Source organism: Mytilus galloprovincialis, chromosome 5 (assembly GCF_965363235.1).
Source record: "Mytilus galloprovincialis chromosome 5, xbMytGall1.hap1.1, whole genome shotgun sequence".
NCBI classification, from domain to species: Eukaryota; Metazoa; Mollusca; class Bivalvia; order Mytilida; family Mytilidae; genus Mytilus; species Mytilus galloprovincialis.
This window is the reverse complement of record NC_134842.1, coordinates 49,744,027-49,761,421: the sequence shown is the minus strand read 5'-3', so window position 1 is coordinate 49,761,421 and position 17,395 is coordinate 49,744,027. Positions and strand designations below refer to the sequence as shown.

The 17,395-nt window shown below is 32.4% G+C and overlaps 1 protein-coding gene across 6 annotated transcripts in view; it reads left to right on the top strand.

Annotated features, from left to right (window-relative positions):
- Positions 1-329: 329 nt before the first annotated feature.
- Positions 330-17,395, top strand: part of LOC143075976 (uncharacterized) — a 48,031-nt gene continuing 30,965 nt past the window's right edge. For all 6 annotated transcript variants that reach the window (XM_076251585.1, XM_076251586.1, XM_076251587.1 and 3 more), the window contains exons 1-8: positions 330-409; positions 5,261-5,289; positions 7,525-7,569; positions 9,614-9,696; positions 10,997-11,068; positions 11,954-12,092; positions 15,780-15,862; positions 16,584-16,655. In XM_076251585.1, the coding sequence (XP_076107700.1) occupies positions 402-409; positions 5,261-5,289; positions 7,525-7,569; positions 9,614-9,696; positions 10,997-11,068; positions 11,954-12,092; positions 15,780-15,862; positions 16,584-16,655 (531 nt within the window). In that variant the 5' untranslated portion in view covers positions 330-401. The remainder of the gene's footprint in view (positions 410-5,260; positions 5,290-7,524; positions 7,570-9,613; positions 9,697-10,996; positions 11,069-11,953; positions 12,093-15,779; positions 15,863-16,583; positions 16,656-17,395) is intronic.

Here is a 17,395-nt window from a genome sequence, read left to right as displayed (position 1 = left end):
TACTTCTATTTTACCTAGTATCAATGTGTTACGAAAACGAATTTTAGTATTTTGTGCGTTTGGGTGAAGTTATGTAAAAGTGCATGCACAACTAGGTTGTCAAAAAATGCAAAGCCAAGTTTATGCTTGTAAGTGTACGAACGAGTATAATCTGAACTATTCATATTTCAGTTTGAAACCCTCTTTTGTTTTCTACATCTTCTAAAATTGTTCTTTCAATACAGTATGACAGATTTTTAGTGCAATCATTAAACCTAACAAACTCCCGACCAAAAACAGTAAGGTTATCTTCTTCGAAACGGTGTGACGTAACCTTTTAGTAATATATCTTATTATATAATCGTTCACCGTGGTAAAGTACTGCATACATTTCTTTCGTTGTTTGGTGCATTGGTTTATTGATGATTTCGTAAGTACAATGTACATTAGTTTATGCATGTTAAAGATGAGAACATAGAAACAATTAATCTAATGGTCAGTTCACGGACAAGTCGTCTGGGGCCAATTTCAGAAAGCTGTTTTAGAACTAAGACATTTCTTAGGATGGTCTTACGGCATATATCAGTCTTAAATGGGTTTCACCAAGTGGTTCTAAATTAGAACATCTCTTAAAGCTGGTCATAACGTTAGGACTCTACGAGAGGTGATCTTAGGATAGTCATAGGGTTATGTTTAAAATTTATACTCATTTTTTATATCAGTTTTTGCAAATTAACCTATTATATAGTCTCCTTTTCTTGATCATTACTAAATCTTTGTAGTTTGACGGTTTTGCATGATATGTCAACAATGAACATTCGATGTAGTGATATCAAGAATGCACGTTTTTATTCTTTAACCTTCTTATAACTAATACAGTGATAAGTTGAATTCAGCTCACTTTTACAAAAAAATGTTTTATTCTTTTTTCAATTTTGTATCTAAAGTTGCATAAGTATATTGCTGTATTATGATATATTATTTATAAAAAAAAATACAATCATTTTTATTTTTATTTTGCAAATTATCTAATTATAATAATAAATACGTTTAGTAATTTATGGGAAAGACATACTACATTTAACAGATTTTTTCTATGAATCCATGTTAATATTTGGAAATTTTAATAACTTGCGACAGGTTTGGGTTATCTTTGCTGAGATCATCCTAAGACAGCTTCGAGGCGAGGTCTAAAATAAGTGATAAGATACGTGTAGCCATAAGAGGATCATAAGACATGTCCTAAGATATATCTTATAACAGGTCTTAGAATAGATTTATGAAACCGACCCTTGTTTGGTAGAAAATGAGTTTATATTTGATACAGACAAAAATGAAGCCTTGCAACAGGGCACTTACTGAGAGCTGCTGCACTGTTTATTAACGCGCGCAGAATGGCGCTTTCTCTATCGTGTACTCAAGGTGTCAAATCTTATGTCCATTTTTTGACCAGACTCTTTTGGGAATTCATACAAAAGACGCCCCATTTAGCAGGTGTTTTACTGCATGTCAGACAGAAGAAAACCAAAAGTTACCATATTTCTTAAACCCATATACTTTTAGAGTACATCTTCTTTGTAAATTTTTATAACAGTTAACCGGTTAATGGATCGAAAGAATATCCGATTTACCGGTATTATAAACGTATTCAATTTAACTATACTTTGAGCACCTGTTTTCTATGAAGGCTAAATAGAGTTCTAGCTATTTCGTTAATAACACATTTTGTTTTTTTTGACAGATTTCTTGTTATAAGATGTGCTGGTAAACTATTTAAAAAAAATAAGTAATTGCCATGGTTAATGAACTGTACATCTTGCATCCTGTTTGGTCGTTCACAAGAATAGTTCTCACTCTGATTTTAAATCAAATAGCAGTTAATATACAGACAACAAACACTTATTCGTAACCTGGGGACTGTTTATCGAGGCAGTCTTAGGATAGGACGTGTCCTTAGACCAACTTAGGACATATATTAGTCCTCAGTTGGTTTATCAAACATGTCGCAACTTATGATAATCCTAGGAATTTTCTTAACTTTAGGATACCAATCTAGGTGTCTTAAGATGGTCTTAGGATGGTCCTAACTTTAAGATTTATTTAGGATGGTTATTTTATAGACAAATATGGCCTGTGTTGGTTTGCATTTAGTTTACTACATATTGAATCCCTGTCCCTCTTTTCAGCACCAATGGTTGCAACATTTGACAATTTACTAAAAAGTAAAGTCTTACTCTTTTCCACACGGTCCAAGAGAGTCTGTAGTTTTGCTTTGGTACAATTCGGATTTCGTCTCTTGCTCATATATTCTCACGTAGTTTGTTGTGTTTTGTTTTTGTTATGCAGTAATACATTAGTTTAAGTAATCCGTATGTAGGTTTGCCTGTGAACTTTTAAGTATGAAATCTTGACATTTCGATTTCAACTCACTCAAAGCAAATAATGATTTTACCGATATATTTTTATTAGTTTTAACTATTTACAATTTGTTTGTTCAATTCTTATATAAAAGATTTTGTTCCATAGAGCTTAAATCTACAATTATAATATACAAATTTTCTTCACAAAGTTATAATTATTTTCTAATAATTAATCCATTTTTTAAGATTATATTTATTGGTTAAATTTGATACAATATTTTTATTTTCTTTTCATTTTTCATTTCCTATTTTCTTTTACGCCAATACGTAGGACAACGGTTAGAACATCCAAGCTAAAATAATCCTAAGATAGCTTCGATGTGCATGCTGAAAAATGTCGTAAGTAGGTCCTAACTTGATCATAATTTCTGTCCTAAGAAATTCTTAGCACCGATCTGACAGTTTCGATAAACGGGGCCCTTGTCTCTATCAAAAACGGTTAATGATTCGTGTGATTACTAAATTGCTTTTTTTCAATCACTTAGACGTGAACATTTCCATATTCACAAACAATTGGTAAAAGTATCCGGATTTTGTACTTGAGTATTAGATAATTCCTAATCGGTCCATGCAGAATATACGAATTATTACATTTTAAGTGCAGTTCTTAATTCGAAAATGACTGATAAAGATGTCATTAACCTATTGCGATACATGTAGAACCATCTAAGGCGACTACAAGCCGAAATTCTAAAGTTAAATCGTTTTTTTTATGTGTTAAATACTTCACTTTCATTTGCATTTTTGAACTGGAAAAATATAAGAGAAAGAACATGTGGCAATCTTTTTATAAAGCTATCAGTTTCTGATAAAAATCCATTTGATCTTTTCAACTCTGTATTCTAGTTTATGTCGTTCTTGATAAGGAGTACTATTTAAAGGTTATTATTTTCAAGTTTGAGCTTAATTGTTTAGTATAACTTATGGTGACTATACAGTTATGATATAAGCAACATCTGATATTTTTGGAAGAAAGAATTCCATAAAAGAAAATATGGGTTACACGTACATGAAAAAGAAACCCAATGACACTAATAACAAAAGACAGCTGGGGGTCAACAAAACAGATGATTATACAGTGGAGAAAACTTCTAACCTCTCATTTGAACTGTCAGAATAATCTGTCATAGAACTGTTCTAAACTGTCCTAGAAATGTTCTAAGTAGAACTTTCAGAATCAGTTCTAGGTAGAACTGACCAAATCAGTTATAGGTTTAACTGTCAGGATCAATTCTAGTCGTAGAACTGTCAACAGATCTGACCAAATCAGTTCTAACCGTAGAACTGTCAGCAGAACTGTCTAAAACTGTTCTAGCCGTAGAACTGACCAAACCTGTCAGGATTGTAGAACGGCTCTAAATGACGTCACTTCAGTTAGGGCATGTTAAAACAGTATTGGGATGATAATTTTTTAACATATATTATATACTGTTGACTTTTTTATATTTAAGACAAAGAGTTTTTAAAATTGTTCTATGGATAAAACTGACTAAATCACTTCTAGCCGTAGAACTGACCAACTCAGTTTTAATCGTAGAACTGTTATAGTTGTGAATGTCAACACCAACTTTCAATTTCGATACAGTTGTCGAGCCATTTACACGTTATCTGAATGAAAGCTAATACAGGGAAAGAGTAAGGGTTACCAATCATAAACCTATCTGTGATAACTCATTCCATGAAACATTTTGGGTAAAATACTAATAAACAGGTGTGAAAATAAGGTTTTTCTGTACGGTGTACATTCACTTAACTATGCACCGTACATAATGATTTATGTGGTCAGCTATACACCGTACACAACGCTTCTTTTCGGAATAAAATATCGAAAAATAAGATATGTTTGAAAGATTTCAATGCCAATTATTGAAACAGCACTACTTATTACGCATACTCAGTGGCCTTCTGTCAAGTTGCAATAAATATAGAATCATATCAGATGAGACGAGCGCCAACTTCTTTGACAAATATTTGCACATGTTTTCAGTAAGCGTTCTTGTTTTAAGAAAATAATGAGACATCTCTAATCATCAACCTACGACCAAATCATTTCTTAAAACAAAAATTATGTTTAGATTGAAGTACACATTGATATTATATAAACAAAACAAAAATTTTCCTACCGTGTTAGGTGAAAATCAATCACGCTCGCTTGGTTAGTACCTATATATCCGCTGTACCGATGATACACGGTGGCAAAGTCAGACCATAATATACAATCAACACTGAGAAATCAATCGACCGAAAAAATTAAGAATAGAGAATTATAAATTGCAGAAATATAAAGAATAGAAAATAATGGGCAAAAAGTAAAAAGGATAGAACAAAATAGCATTAAACTTTGAGAAAATACGGACGGAGTTTACATAATAGAGAATAATGGGCGAAAAGTGCAGAATCAAGGACAAAACAATATAAAGAATAGAGAACAATCAATAAAAAAAACAACGGAATAATAGAGTGGTGAAATATTAGGAATAGTGTACAAGAGTCAAAATAAATAAAGAACAGTGACACATGGTCTCAAAAGTTACGTCTCTTACATGTAGATTGAATAGAACATATTCAGTTTCTTATATAAAAAAACATCAATTAGAACACAAACAAATATTGTAACATGAATGGTAAATTTTTCCTTTGATCTTCGAGTGAGTTAACTTTTTTATTTTTAGAGGAGTGCATCATGTGAATGGTCTTGTTTTAGTTATATCACTCTCCAATCCCGCCGTTGACAGCTTATCATAGGTAAGCAAATAATAGGAGGAGCTAGGACGAGTGCTCTTACCAAAAATGAATGATTTGCCTAAAATTGCTACGTTTTTTCGCAAAAATATTACATACGGATTTTTTATTTGTTTTAGGTATCATACAATGGTACAGTCATATATATGTAAGTATGATAGATCTTCTTCTATACAAACTTTTTGTTTCCCTTGTCCATTTGTATGTCCGTCCGTCTGTACGTCCCGAAGATTGTTTCAGGTATCTATAACTTGTGTTTTCCTCAACCAAATGCTATAAAACTTATATATAATGCTAAATACCATAAATAAAAGATCAATTTCATATTTGGTTGGCGTCACTTTTACCATTGTAGAGTATTGCCCTTCAAAAATGGACAAAATGTTGAAGTTTTCGTGTTCTTTCTCTAACTTAAGTTTGCCTCAACAAAATGTTTTGAAACTCATACACAATGCTAATTACCACCAAACTCAGGTCAAGTTCGAATTTTGGTGGTGTCACAGTACCGTTATTAAGCTATGTCACTTTAAAACGTTATACGTGTAATAGCACCAAATCAAAGTACGTCACATCCGGTTTCATACGAAAATAGGGCAAAAAAATATTCCCTTGAGTTTGACAGTTGTGAGTAAATAATCCTACATTTCATTGCAGTAAAATATTTCTAGTCATAAATATATATCTTTGGTATTTCAAAGCACCCTTATTTTATAATTTGGGGTTTCTACAGAATATTTTGGAAACTTGAGGTTACATGGTTGCTAAAACTTGTACACAGGTAAAAAGAGGTGAACATTTGATTGGTTAACTTCCAGTGATGGCTATTTTCTTATATGCTATGAAATGTTATGTCATTTTTTTCTATAGTGCTGGACAGAATAAAACTTTATTCATGCCAAGTTTTTCTTTATTTGAAACAAAGATGAATTCTGCACATTTTTTTGAAAAATGCAAATTTTACAAAGGCTAATAGGGGAAAATCAATAGTGGTATTACACCTAATATTGGAAGATGTACATGCACCTTTGACCTTGTAAGTACTCTCATTTGTTAAAAATTGCTTGCTATTCAAGTGAAATATTATAAAAAATGAAATATTCTGAGTGGATTGAGTCTCTAAAACACATTTTTGAGAACTTTTCCTTGAAATAGGACTCTGTCATGAATATTCGTAGACAGAACAAGCCACACTTATTTTTTTGGGGAGCTTTTTCTCCTTATTTCTTATTTTCTGCAATACTAGAATGTTTTTCCTAAATAATACTTTAATAAATATATAGTTAAGTGAATGCAATTATTTTGAAAGCAGTAACAACAAGTTATTGACCGAAAGAGAAGCTGTTTGTGTCCCTCTCTGGAACGCGGCGTTAATTTAAGTTTTACGTAAGACTTATTGAAACCTCCTTGGAGTCGGCAAACTTTTTTATGGATAGTTATTTCAGCTTAAATATTTCAATTACTCATTTATTATAACATTTCTATCATAAATAATGTAAGTTACCCCAATTTTTTTATTTATTGACCAAAGAAATTGAAATTTTGAGGAAATGAGAGGTATAAATGGACCAAAGGAGATCTTATAAGGGAGACAAGTAGATCCGTTATTGGTATTTATCACCCTAAAGTCATCGTTTGTATCAGATTCAACTGATTGTTAGCAGATGATAGAACTATTTGATCATTTATTGGTCCACATCAATTCTATCATGATGATAAAGTTCAAATTTAACAAAGAGTAATAGGGAGAAATCAATAGTGTTATTACATCTATATGCCAGGGGGTATCATCTGTGTCCCTGGGAAACATATTCCATTCATATTTATCTAGCATTTGTTTCTTCAAGTCAACATTGAGATGTAGTATTCTTGAAATTGGATAACTATTCAAAAAGCAACAATAGTCCCCCCCCCCAAAAAAAAAGAAGAAAATAGAAAGAAAAACATAAGTGATTATATACATCTTTACATATAAAAATATGAATTTGATATGATAAACAATTAGCTACAGCTATCCAGCACAAACCATGGAAAGGCACTATATATACATGTATGCGATCGTCCTGATCATATGAGTAAGTATACCACAAATTTCACATTTAAATCAGGATCTGTGTTGCTTCCCGTAATTTCAGTTTCGTTGCTGTAAGGTCATACTTCAATATATCAATATTAAAAGTGTTAAAAGTAAAAATAGCAAGTGTAAAACACAGAGAGAGTTAAGAATTGGAAGACAGTCAATAGAAACAAAAAAAATGCTATTATGCTCTATCAACATATATTTTCCTTCAAATTAATTTAATCTATTATTATTTTCGGTAACATTGTTTTAGACGTTGAACAAAGTCAACTTATTTCACATATAATAATTTGTTCATCCTTTCAGTTCTTGTCGTTACTGTTACGTCCATCATATGGAAGATTTCATTGGGTATGATAAAATATGCTTTTATTCATTTTCGTTTAATTACATAACATGTATGTTTTGTTATATTGCTATGTTTTGATTGGTTTTGATGGTTACATAAAATAGATAACTGGTTTTTTTTTTTTAATTGACGTTAACAGGCGAAACTCAGTTGAAATCAAACAAAAGAAATGAAACTCTTTGTCAGATAAGGGAAAAAAGCCAAATGTGTATATTTGAATTGTTTACATCTGTTTCTATAGGCTTAAAAAGTTGATAAAAGTGCATAATATATGATTTCTTGCATTTTATATACATGTTTTGACTTGCATTATAAGATGGAGATATTTGTAAACTTTTAAATTATATAAGATAAATTTTCATGAAACAGTCGATTGTGGTAGGTTCAACCAAGTGGATCTTGTTAGTGCATAAGCATAAATTCCGCCGAAAAAAATATACATATAGATAAAAGATTGGTCTTTCTAAAGCATGAATTTTGCATCGATGCCCTCGGCAATAGTTATTTTGGAAAAAATCCCCAAAATGGGAAATGTTTCATCAAAAAAAGAATGTCGAGTTCACCTTTTATGTTCGGACGTGTCTAAGGTTACTGTAATGTCCTAAAAAAGCAAAAATATTTGAAACATCATCTCGCTTCAGATTCTATCATTGTCATAGGCCAGGGTTGATTTAATAACACTAACTATTCACAGTACTAAAGAATGAAATATATGGCTCATACTTTTCTAATGAGTCATACACAACAATGTAGGTGGGTTCGAAAAACACATTTTTACCAAAAGTACTTTACGCCAGACTTTACAACTTGATCTTAAAAATGCATAACTTTAAAAAAAGCTTCATTTTTTGTGTGTGCTATCAAAGGTTATAAGTCTTCAACCTTTGAACATTTTAAGTCTGCCTTCCTACGAAATATTTAATTAGAATGTTTTTAAATGTTTTTGAATTTTCGAAATTCCACCTGACAACCCATCAGACAATAGTTTTTAAAAGTTGACTGAATGCAGAAAAGTAAATTAAATGATGCCCAATAGCTAGTAGATACAGTTCTCTTTAAAAATACAACTGGCAAATAAGGATAGTAATAGTGCTATGTGAATCAATTTATTTGTTTTCAAGAGCTAAATTGGCAGCACGTCATCCCTACAATGGCTTACATTTTTACGATTTTAAAAATAGACTGACGTAATAGAGGAGATACCTTTGAATAAGTAGAATCCTGACTGCCACAACAGCCAACCAAATCACTGCAACAGTTTAACATATCTAAAAGGGATAAACAACATAAATAAAAAAATATCTAAATCTTAAAAATTGTCTTCTGATAATGGGTAAACTAATTAGTAATACCTCCTACTTGGGGCACACTCATCACATCTGGTCAGACAGTAATACATTTTAAATAACATCCTTTGAAAATTAAACAACACCGCTGTTTAAGATTCATCATAACAAACGGACAAATATGGCTGTATTTAAATGCCAAAAACTACTCTGAGTACAGACTTAACTGTGTAGTTGGAAAAGTTTTAATGCCTAGCATTCACTAGATATATAAAAGTTAAATGCATTTTGTGTTTAAGAAAGATAAAAATACTATAGATAGCAACAGAAATAGGTATAGATTAGTTAAGATTTGGCGAATATGGTGCAAACTAGATAGAGCATGGTTCAGACTTGGTCGAGCATGATTAAGACTTGGTCGAATATTGTTCGACACGTATAAAATGGTTACATACTAGCGAGTAAAGGTCAAGTTCAAGTTCAGACTGTTAAATATGGTTTAGACTACAGTCGAGTAGTACCAAGTCAATTTCAGACCAATGCAGAATATTCAATTAAAAATCAATACAGTCGAGTACAGATATTGATCATTTCAGACATTTACTGGTTTGTAGTGTTATCTCATTTGTAACTGTTTGTTAAGGATTCAGTTTTAAAATAGTAATTATAATGCTAAAATTTAACGGTCATTTCTACGTGAAATTCTTGTACACATGAATGATTTTACAATGTGAAAATATAATTTAATTGTATATTTTAGGTCTGTCTTGTTTATCATGTCATAGCGAATCCGATAAATCCAGGTGTTCGACACATCAAGTACAATGTCGGGATGGTTTTGAGGTAAAAATTTCAATGCGTTTCTCATTTCAAATATCTGAAATAACTGTTTAGCAGGGATTGGAAGTTGATTTCGACTTGAAAGAAATGAGGCATATTAATTCTTAGTTTGGTGAAAACAGAGAAACGCTTTGTCTTTCACTAGCTGGTATTTAAGCATCAACATATTTGAAGTTACTGTCCTTTCCTTTAAACCAAACCAAACAAAGAAGACGGAACATAAAACAACACAAACCAAGCAACAAAACAAACCAAAAAAGCTCACTTATCATGAACGTCTTAGATTATATCAAAAGGAGTACGTCTGGTAAGGATAGATTTTGGCCTCAAATTTCAGGTTCATCTTACGAAAGATGTTGACTAATTTTAAACACTTAAGTGTCGATTTCATTTGAATCAATTAGTTAATGTGAAAGATTGTAACTGATTTAGTGATTAAAAACAACCCGATTCAAGCTCAAATATGAAAAATCTACCAAATATGCCGAAAAATGTCACTTTTCAGATGGTTTTTGTCAAAAATGAAAGTGGCCACATCCGTTTTCATCCTCAACCTTTATATATGTTATGTATTATCCTAAAATACAACTTACATTTCAATATTAAGGATGAACACGAATGCAGCCACTTTCGTTTCACACGAAACCGTCTAAAATTTAACTAAAATGCTAGAATTGTGAAGATTTCAGTAATTAACAACATGACGTAATGGTGCTAGTACCCGATATATGTGCATTGCATTGTCAAAAACAGCCCATATTTATGTAGCAGAAGCATTCTACTGTCCAATAAATAACTAAAATTTTACATTTTAACAATTTTGTAAAACCTCTATATTTGGTGGCTAAAAAGGGGTCTTACTGGACCTACTCCTTTTAAGAATTTTTATATTGGACTTTAGTAGCAAAAGGTAATATAAGTTTTTTTTTGTATGAATCAAATAAGAAAACTCATCTTAATACACAATGGAGAAACAAAACCACACAAACAAAACTCACACGCATATTATCGCACTATAACACAACACCTTGCAGACCCTCCGTGTGATATAAGCGAATAGGGTATTAGGGTAATATGTTTTACAGACGATATTTGTCATATCATCAAATTGTGGAACCCAGAAGTTTTTAATAGTCTGTAGCATATACACATTTCTTGCTTTGACTTGCATTGTACGGTAGATCTCTGTCATGTCAATTTGCAGCGTATTACTTAGCTACTTTTCATGAAACAATTTCTGGAAAGGAAAGTTCAATAGTCATTTGTATATCAGCTTGAAAGCATCTGCAGGTTTTTCTTTCAGGAATGCTTCTTTGATAAATCCACATTGCAAAATTCGGTGGTAGTTTACTCTGCAGGCTGCAGGGCAAAAGCGGTAAGCATAACATTGAATTTAGATAAATTTTCGAATTATTTTTCAGTAGGGAGGAAACCATTTGCTATTCGGATGGAGAAGGCGGGACAATTAAGAAAATGATCAATTTGCAACACAAATTGCAGGAATGTGTGTACAAAAGGCAAAATGAAATTCAACTGGCAAAATTAACCATGTGCATGGTCAATGGCAAGCAATTTTGAAATTATGTCTATATTAACTTTTGTATCCTTTAACTAAAAACGTTGATTTATTTTTTTTGACATGTAACATGGGTTCCCTATCGAAACCAAATTATGTCCAAGATGGATGTACTATATGTTGTTCAAAGTAAAATCCGGGTTGTGGCAGTCAATAATGTTAAAACAAAAAAGGGTATAAAATAAAAATATTTATCAAATTAAACACATGAATCAGTCAGACTTAAAAGACATGTAGTTTTGAACTATTGATTATATGTCAATTTCGATATACCGGGTGTAAACAATGATAATTTGGTGTTTAATGTCCATATACAAAAATAACATGCATTCAAGGACCAGAACATGTTAATGTGAAATGAGTATTGCCCTGCTGATCGAAGCGGAGATAACAGGCCAGTGATAGACATGTGTCAACTTCTCAGACACATTATCGTGATTCCAATCCAGACATTCTTTGCTTGAACTTTAATGCAACATGCTGAGTGTAAAAATATAGAACACACATTTGTAAGTCTTTGCTTTGTTCCGGACAAGGAAACAATGACCTACCACACTCGAGACAAACACGATACAAAGAGATAAATGAGTTAATCCCGATTCTAGACATAAAGTGAGATAATTAAAACAGAAAACATGCTGATGGTTGTGACATACATGTAATAAACTACTTATTTATTTTAAGGTTTGTGATTTGTTAGGAAATGCCGTAGGGAAAAGAGACGTTATAGGTCGGTCACGGAGGACGTCGGTTCTCTGTGCACAATGCTGTAATACAGCTCCAAGGAATAACATTCCATGCAATGCACATTTATGCGACAATCGTAAGTGTTATTTATATTTTTTTCTAATGAAAAAGTAAATCATGTATTTAAAAAAAACAAAGATGCATTTATATTAATTGCATACGTCAATATATATTTCGAATAGTAGCAAAACTGTAAGATGTTACTAAGATGACAATACACCCTAGGTCTACAACGGACGGAGTCATAGAAAGAAATAAACTCATGGTAGATACCAGGATTAAAATGTTGTACGCAAGACGCTTGTTTCGTCGGCAAAAGAATCACTAGTGGCACTCCAATTAAAACAATCAAAAGGCTAAATAAATCACATAACTAAACATGTTTAAGAGCAGGGATGACACGATATCCTTAAACGGTTTTGACAAATACAATGTACAGTTAATGTAAATTATTCCAGGGATAGAAAAATCCTTAGTTATTAAAAAAATCAAAGCTTTGTAAACATTTAAGATAACTGTCCGTATAATTGACTTAACAAAACACAAGATTGAGCAGAACGAACGCCACATAAATGCGATTGAGACCGTGTACCCCCTGTAAGGGAACTAATAGTTGTCACCGACATAACGTGCAAATAACACAGCATTAATTATTTTATGTTGAATCTGCATTATTGGGACGTGTTGTCCTTGACAAGCTTAAGATAAGTCAAATTTGGTATTGAAACAAAACTCTAGTGGGGAGTTTCTCATTGGCAATCTCACCACATCAAGTAGATAAAATCGGAATTGTTGCGACGACGAATAGAACATTATCCATTAACAGGGTTATCTTATTTGTATTCAGACTATTCAAGTAAAAATCAGTACAGTCGAGTACATATATAAGCCATTTCAGACTTTAACTGGTTTGTAGTTGTATCTTAGTTGTAACTGTTTGTTTTAACCGAGGGTCACATAAATAATTATAATGCTACTGCTACTGCTGCTTCAGCTACTTTTGGATCCTCAATGCTCTTCAACTTTGTAATTGTTTGGCTTTATAAATATTTTGATATGAGCGTCACTGATGAGCAAAACGCGCGTCTGGCGTACTAAATTATAATCCTGGTACCTTTGATAACTAACTACTGATGTTATTGAGTGAGGAGAGTGAGGAGTACAAGGAGGAGGAGGAGGAGGAGGAGGAGGAGGAGGAGGAGAAGGAAGTGGATGATGTAAAAAAAAAAACAATTAAAAATATAAATCAATTGCTTTAAAAAAGCAATTGTAGGGGGTCTTTCCCCCTGTAAAATTAATTGAATTGGGGGGTGTTTGTTTGTTTGTTTGTTTGTTTCTGTATGGGGTCTATATTATTGTTACCGGAGAAGTTTCATGTTTAGTTTGGAAAGTTTTTCTTTTATTTTAGGTACAGCGCGCGCGCCACATCACGTGACACGGGTTTATAATAACGAAAAGATAGTCTTTTTATTTCTTTTTAGGTGGGGACGTTAAACAGACAACATCTATAGAGATGGAATGTACACAATGTAATTTCTTTTGTCATTGTAGGAAATTGACATCTTGATGACAGTTCACAAGTAGTGCATGTTTTGGATTTAATTGATCCGGTGTAACTTTAAAACACATTTATTGATTATTTTCTGATAATGTACATTTTTCAGCACCTGTTTGTAACACAGATTAGTATTTCAAACTCGGAGCGGACATTTTATTGTAGGTTTTTACTGAGATTTACGGACCTAGCAAGCTATTTTTACGGCATTGCCATTTCTTTTCTCTAGGAAAAGCTTTGAGAGATATCTGCACCAAATTTTTTTATAAACGTTTAGTACATGTATGCCCTGCTGACTGCAAATTTTGAGGTCGATTGTACTTGTAGTTTCAGAGAACATGTGGATTTTTTTTTCAGAAGTGACGTAAGAACAAGATTAAATTTCAATTTTTCTTGAATAATTGAGAGTTTGTTCCTTCAATAAACTGTCATGATTAAACAGTCATACAGATTGATTGATTGATTGATTGATTGATTGATTGATTGATTGATAAGTTGGTTAGTTGGTTGGTTGGTTGGTTGATTGGTTGGTTGGTTAAACACGTTGGATAGGGTCAATTGAAACACGGAAAAAGAAACAAAGAAGATCTTGGACCCTATATTAAACACATGAGACGGAAACATGATTGATTGATCATGATTGATTGATTAGTTGATTGATTGATTAATTGATTAGTTGGTTGGTTGGTTGGTTAAACACGTTGGATAGGGTCAATTGAAACACGGAAAAAGAAACAAAGAAGATCTTGGACCCTATATCAAACACATGAGACGGAAACATGATTGATTGATCATGATCATGATTGATTGATTGATTGATTGATTGATTGATTGATCGATTGATTAGTTGGTTGGTTGGTTGGTTGGTTGGTTAAACACATTGGATAGGGTCAATTGAAACACGTAAAAAGACACAAAGAAGATCTTGGACCCTATATTAAACACATGAGACGGAAACATGATTGGTTGATCATGATCATGATTGATTAATTGATTGATTGGTTGATTGGTTGGTTGGTTGTTTGGTTGGTTGGTTGGTTGGTTGAACCCTATAAGAAACACATGAGACGGAAACATGATTGATTGATTGATCATGATCATTATTGGTTGATTGATCATGATCATGATTGATTGATTGATTGATTGGTTGGTTGGTTGGTTGGTTGGTATGTTGGTTGGTTGGTTGAAATTCAAACACACATAAAACTGTTTAAATAGTGCCAAAACCACATAATTTGATGACCTTGACCTTTGACCTTGTAACCTTCGTCAAGGTCATTGCTCCACAAGGTCATTGCAAAAGACCCTATGGGTCAAGGACCTTTTGTTTAAGAGTTTTGCCTAAAAATGGCCTTTTAAAAACCATCGATGGGAGTTATGTCCCTTACATGATGGTAAAATCAATAGTCATAATGTAAAAAAAGTTGCCCCTTGAAGTACCAAGCATTTTTCACTGCTTAATTTTTTTGTATCTATAACCGTTCAAGAGTTATAGGGAAATCAAAGACATATGAAAATCTAAAATATGACCTTGACCTTTGACCTTGACCTAATTTTCTAAGTTAGGAATCAGGGGACTCAAATAAAAACATTCCAGGGTTATACGGTTAACGGTTTATGAGTTAAAAAAACATACCGACAAATCTATTCCGAAAAGATAGATAACTCCTATAAAATTTCTTCGAATCGCTTCGATCCAAATACGCCAAAACTTACTGAGGATGTAACGAACAATTTTGTAAAATAAATTTGTCATAATCTTTAACGGTTGCGAAGGAGATGCCATAACAAGGAAAACAGTGTTTGGGGAGATAACTCCTACAAAGAAAAGTATTCGTTTACGCAGGGTAAATTTCAAAAGCGCATAAACTGTTCGATATCATATACAAAATATCTAAGCGACATATTGCGAAACAAATGTTTATCGCAAGAACAAAATTAGGCGGAAGAAAAAAAAATAATCAGAAGAAAAACAATAGGTCTTTCCACAGAAAAGTGGAAAGACCTAATAAATAAAATTGAAAAAAATATTTTTTGTATAAAAAACAAACGAAGATAATTACGCATATCTGATTACTTTATACCGACTCAGTTTTAAAATAGTAATTGTTATGCTAAAATTATTAATAACACGTCATTTCTGCATGAAATTCTAGTACATAAGAATGTTTTAACTATGTAAAAAAATATTTTAATTTTATATTTTAGGTCTGTGGTGTTTATCATGTCATAGCGAATCCGATAAATCCAAGTGTTTGACACATCAAGTAGAATGTCGGGATGGACTTGAGGTAAACATTTGAATTCCTTGTTCATTTCATTTCAAATATCTGAAATATACTGTTTAGCATGAATTTGAAGTTGATTTGGACTTGACAAAAATGATGCATTTTTAAATTTAAGTTTGATGAAAGCCGGAACGCGCTTTGTCTTTCACTAGCTGGTATTTAAGCATCACAGTATTTGAAGTTACTGTTTTTTCCTTTTAAACAAAGCAGACCAAAAATACGTATATTAAAGAACACAAATCAAACAAAAATAACAGCTGACGTGTATCATGAACGTCTTTGATTATGTCAAAACTTCAAGAAGTTTTATATATAGTCTTTAGTAGTGAAAGGTGATTTTTTTTTAATGAATGTCAGCGATTCAAAAGAAAGCAAACAAAAAAATCATCTAAATACACAATTAAAACACACATAAACACGCATATTATCACACCATCACACTATACACTATACATTTTAAGGCCCTCAGTGTGATATAGCAGTGATGTTATCAGGAACACTTGCTTAACAGACGATAGTTGTCATAGTATCAATTGGTGGAACCCAGAAGATTTAAATATTCTATAACATATACACATTTTTGCTGTAACTTGTATTGTACGGTAGATCTCTATCATGTCTAGTGGTAACATAAAACTTAGATACATTTTATTAAACAATTTCTGGAAAGTTCAATTGTCAATTTGTATAAATGCTTGAACTAACATTCTTGTTTTTCTTTCAGGAATGCTTCTTTGACAAAACCACTTTGCAAAATTCTGCTGTGGTTTACTCTGCAGGCTGTAGGGAAAAGGCGGTAAGCAAGACATTGACTTAAAAGAGGTGCAAAAGATACCAGAGGAACAATCAAACTCATCATTTGAAAATAAACTGACAACGCCATGGCCAAAAATGAAAAAGACAAACAGACAAATAATAGTACAAAAGAACCAACATAGAAAACTAAAGACTGAGCAACATGAACCCCACCGAAAGCTGACGGTGATCTCAGGTGCTCCGGTAGGGTAAGCAGATACTGCCTCACATGTGGAAGCCGTCGTGTTGCTCATGTTATTACAAATCCGGTAAATAGTCTAATACGTTAGGTCACATACATGAAAAGGGAATGGGATTGTAGTTACAACGTAAGAAACATATCCGATATCATCTGTGAAACGGTTATTCCATAACGGTCAACCAACTCGTGATGGCGTCCGTAAAATTGACGAAGGGATGATTTTAACTTCACCATTTGGATTTAGATTTTAGAATTATCTCTTGGTAGGTGTTAACCATTCGATATTCGAAAGGAGAAGGCAGGACAATTATGAAAATGACCATTCTACAACTAAAATTGCAGAAAATTGTGTAAAAAAAAGCAAAATGAAATTTGAACGGCAATGCATGTGCATGGTCAATTGCAAACAAATTTTGAAACTTATGTCTATATTAACTTTTGTATCCTTTAACTGACAATATGGATTTGTCTTTTTTGACAACTGTTAACATGGGTTTCCTATCAAAACCAAATTATGTCCGAAGTGGATGTACTGCATT